Below are 5,000 nucleotides of genomic sequence, written 5' to 3'. Positions count from 1 at the left end.
TGCAAGTGATGTTACCATCGGTAGGAGAAACATAATGAGAACATTTGGCAGAACATTCCAGTAAGGATCGTATGTTGGTTAGTACTGAGGTAGGTTCGGAAACAAAACACATGGGGTTGTCTGGCTCTCCTATCATTTCATACTTCTTGTCAACTGCTGATGCTAACCAGTTAACTGATGATGATAATGAAATGATAATCAAACAAGCTGATGTCAAACACATCATATTACTCAAATTTTAATTCTTTTTCAATAAGTTAAAATTCGAATCTTCTCATAAACTTAATCCAGAATATAAACTTGTTAGTATAAATAGTAAAATGAAAATACATTCTGGGTGCTTCGAATGAAATTCAACAATTTCTACTTAATGAGCATATCAATGAGATTTAGATACACATCAATGATACTACCTATAATTAGATATATTATCAAAGATATTAATGACTTGAGCAGACAATTATTTATGATATGAATGACAATTCTTTTCAAACGTGAGCAGAAACAAATTTATCATACATTCAAAAATGATCAGTTATATTGTCCTCAATTGATGCTTTTAAAATTTGAATAAAAACGCTCTTAACTCAGTAGAAAACGCAACAGAGGGGGTAAGTTTTCATGCAAGATAATGAGAAATTGGTCTGAAATATAAATTTTAGCATTTAAAAAGCTTTTAAATTTTTATGAATTACTTTTTGGAACATTTGATTTTTTAAAAATTACATTAGTACCAACTGTCGTTATGAGATTCATTTCAAAAAATGATATTTTATTGATCGATTTTCGTCCAAATGTTTCAGAAAATTGCAGTTTTTCGTAATCACATTGTTGTCATGAATGATAATCCCAAATGTAAATGTAATTTATCATTATTAGTAGCAGTAGAAGTAAGAATAATAATAATAGTAGCAATAGTTGTAGAGGTAGTAGTAGTAGTAGTGGTAGTTGTTGTATATATAGTATATTTTTGCGTAGTTTTAACGTATTAATTCATAATGTAACGATAGCTAAGTTGTTTTTCTGATATTTTATATAAAAAAAATACTGTTTACTGCAGCTAACAATTTTATTTTATTATATGAGCGAGTTAAAAATATTACCAAACTGCTGATAATAAAGCAAAAACACGTCACAATGATGACGATCGTAAAATATTTGAAATGATATTTATATTCAGCAATGTTCTTATAATGAGAAATGTTTCAAAATGATCATAATTAAACACTAAAGATATAATATAATGACATTAAAATATTTCGATCTAATGAATATTCATGAAAATCACACAAAACACGTTGAAATATTACTGAAACTCTAAACTCGTAAGCCATACATGAAGTGTCTCTGTAACGTAAAAGTTAAAACTGCATTGCATCTCTTACTCATGTGAGAACATCCATCAGGTCTCATTCAATTATTCTCAACTGCAAGATCAAACACATCACGTGATGATGTGTTTGATCTGCAAGGCTGCCTGAGAAGGTTACTTTGCATCCCTGTCCAACAAACAGTAGCCAGTCAAGCAATTATCATTGAAAATGTCTCAAAGAGAAGAAATATTAAAAACTGTACAAATCACATTTGGAAAATAGCGGAACATTTTGGAAAAATTTCTATCTACGACATTAATTACTGAATCACATTAATTACTGAATCACATTAATTACTGAATCACATTAATTACTGAATCACATTAATTACTGAAAGCATCTAAACATAAATATTTATCGTCTTCATTAAAAGTAGCAAAAGTTGAAAAAATGTTCAGAGAGTTGAAACCAGTGTCAGGAGTGTGAGGATGATGAATGAAGAAGTCGCAGTTGACTCGCACACCCTCAAACACCAAACAGGTTGCACAAATTTCACGGTGGAAAAGCATGGTTGCTATAAAAAGTTTGCTACTGCACGAATCGATGGTTAACTGTTGAATAGATTCACAGATGTAAAGCTTGCACGAAATATTCGAAATAATTTGAAGGATCTAAAAAAGTAGGATATATGAGATGAATAATCGTAAAAAAACATGCCCCTCACACGTTACGCTTCATCATCATCCGGCTGTAGGTGGGGTAACCTACATAAAAGAACTTACTTGAACCATACGGGCCATTCACATTTTGACAACTACAGGCATTGAACCAATTCCCTGATGAATGCGTTGAAGCACAATTAGAGGCCGTTCTATCGTTGTCCTGGTCAGGAGTTGAGAACTTCATCCCATTATGGACATAATTGGAATTTGGATAGTTCAAAACATCTGCCTTATCTCCACAGTATCCGGAAACATTGATGGAATACATTTCAAGCTTTGAATTTATCTGGGATTGTTTCAATGACTATATATTCATTAATTAACGATTGAAATACACAAACACATTTCTATTTTTATAACTTTCAACTAAACAAAAAATAAAATTTAATCATTGTTATTACTATTAGCGGTATTTTTATTGTTATTAATGTTATTATTATTTCTATTTGTGATAGTAGTAGTGTCAGACTGATTACAAATAAACTTCATTTAAATGAAGCAGTAACCATTAGACTAGATTATTCAGATATAATAACTATTTTTACCTACCATTATGCAGGGCTAAACTACTTGGTCCGGTTATATCAATTATAAAGTGGTGGAATACATATGATTATTACTACTTGACTGATGACTTAAGATCTGCATCATCTTTTAGACATTATAAATATTTAGTTTGTAATTACGTAACAAATAGAATTATACGATTGAACTTTTCTAAAATAATTCTTGCTTGATTCCGATTGAAACAAATGGACCTATATGATTCAATTTCAGTTCGAATTTAATTTTTCTTAAATTATGTTCTATTGCGTGCCCAACAAGCCAAGGCCTTGTCTTTAAATGAAAAAATAAGCAGCAGCGGTTGTAGTAGTAATAGAAGTAGTAGAAGTAGTGGTAGTAGTAGTATTAGGAGTAGTAGTGGTAGAAGTAGTAGTAGTAGTAGTAGTAGTAATAGAAGTAGTAATATAAGTAATAAAAACTTATTACAATTATTTTTATATAAGTGTTTAAAAAATAATCTTTATTAATTTTCAGAGGTGTCAATAAAACACGTGAACAAACAAGGCACGTGAACACACGTGAATGAAGGTATCAGACACATGACGCATGTGTTGGTCGGGGATCTGTCTGCGCTCGAACCAGGTCACCGCAACAGCATGACCAAGAACCATCCCGATTCATTCGATTTGTGGGAATTTTAATTTATTTGATGAAACATTATTTTCATTTTAATTCTGGAATAGAACATAAATGCAAAATATTTAGAACCTTGAAATGATCATATTCATCGGAGTACCATTTACCACCGATGAGAACTTCAAACCTCAACCTGTAATCAGCCGATGCCGTTAACTGGTGCATCTTCTCCAAGCCCAACCAGAAGTTTCTGTAGTAGATTCCAAATCCGGACTGCAGAAAATAACAATTTTATTACGAGAAGTTCAAATCATATCCAGCGCATACCTTGTACGTGCTCCAAGTTTGGTTGAAACTCTGCGAGCCATCAATCCTTTGCTGAATGACAATCCATCCATTGACAGACGTGACAGGAGTTGAGTTGGCAAACATAGGAATGTCCAACAAAACAGTTTCGTTAACAGCGCTGTAGGCTGTTTCGAATTATAAATAAAAATATTTTTATTTGGGTGAAATAAAATGTTCCCGTCATTAAATGCTACAATTCTTAAGAAATATATCTGACAAATTGTAACCAATGATTCTTATGAATGATAAAATGTATCAAAAACCTTGATCACCAAGACAGATGGACAACTGCCTATTAGCGGTGAGACACATGTAGAGAGCACAAGGACTGCTGATGCCAGGTAGTGAGTTGGAACAAGAGTAGAACAATCCACCGTTGAAGGTGAATGGAAAGTTGCAGGATTTGCTCAGAGTCGTATGGTGATTGAGAGCTTTCAAAAATTTTGATTCAAATGATTTATTAATTATTTTAACCAAAAAATTAGAATCTGGCAGACGCAGAATCTGTTACAACAGATAAGACAACATTAAAGGATGGTGGGAATAAGTGACTGTGTACGAAGGTACGAACAAGCATGGAGAATAAAATGATGAAATAGTTAGGGGTAATGACAAAAATGAATTCAATCTCATTACTTACTATAGAACACATTATTTTAAAAATTTATAAAGTTTAAAATCGTTTAATGAGACAATATCAATCTCAATAATTATAACTACATTTTGAGTTTTGTAAAACAACTATTAATTAAATACAACAGTTAGAATTATTAAATTATCATTAGACAACAGGCCATCACAACTAGGAGTAGCAAAGTTTGATACATTAATAAATATACTGAATGATGAACTTATAAACTTGGAAATAATGAACTAACTTGGTATTGGCACGGTCGAATCATCCTGTTGTTAAATGGATTCAATTGGTTGATATGTGATAAACTTTGAAAGTGCAACTATAAAAATATTTAATAAAAACTCATTCAACTGACCCGATATGCTTTGCAGTCAGTTCTATTCAGAACAATCTTGAACTGGTCCTCACATTTGAAATGAAACATTTGGCAATGTTTATCTGGATGACTAGCATTGTTGGATACGTAGTTGAATGCGTTGCAAATGATGTTACCATCAGTGGGAGAAACATAATGAGAACATTTGGAAGAACATTCCAGTAAGGACCGTATGTTGGTTAGTACTGTGGTAGGTTGGGAAACAAAACACATGGGGTTGTCTGGCTCTCCTATCATTCCATACTTTTTATCAACTGCTGATGCTAACATGTTGACAATTGATGATATCATAATGATAGCACTCAGATATACTTTACACCTCATTTTAAAATCAACTTAATTTGTAACAAACTTAAATTTAAATTATTTTTTTTAAAATTTGAAAAAGATTTTTCACACCAATCCTAAATATATTCCCAGCAGATGAAACGCACCCATCTACTTCTCAATTTATTAAAATTCAG

At 31.8% G+C, this 5,000-nt stretch overlaps 1 protein-coding gene across 1 annotated transcript; it reads right to left on the bottom strand.

Moving 5' to 3' along the window:
- Positions 1-2,033: 2,033 nt before the first annotated feature.
- HELRODRAFT_92435 (hypothetical protein) lies at positions 2,034-3,607 on the bottom strand (the record flags this gene model as incomplete). Its single annotated transcript, XM_009018197.1, has 3 exons — positions 2,034-2,321; positions 3,308-3,448; positions 3,503-3,607. 3 exons carry the CDS (start codon positions 3,605-3,607, stop codon positions 2,034-2,036), a joined length of 534 nt encoding a protein of 177 aa, XP_009016445.1.
- Positions 3,608-5,000: the final 1,393 nt, after the last annotated feature.

This window comes from Helobdella robusta (genome assembly GCF_000326865.2).
Source record: "Helobdella robusta unplaced genomic scaffold HELROscaffold_201, whole genome shotgun sequence".
Classification (NCBI taxonomy): domain Eukaryota; kingdom Metazoa; phylum Annelida; class Clitellata; order Rhynchobdellida; family Glossiphoniidae; genus Helobdella; species Helobdella robusta.
The sequence above is the reverse complement of the archived record's forward strand: the minus strand, read 5'-3'. Positions and strand labels throughout refer to the sequence as shown.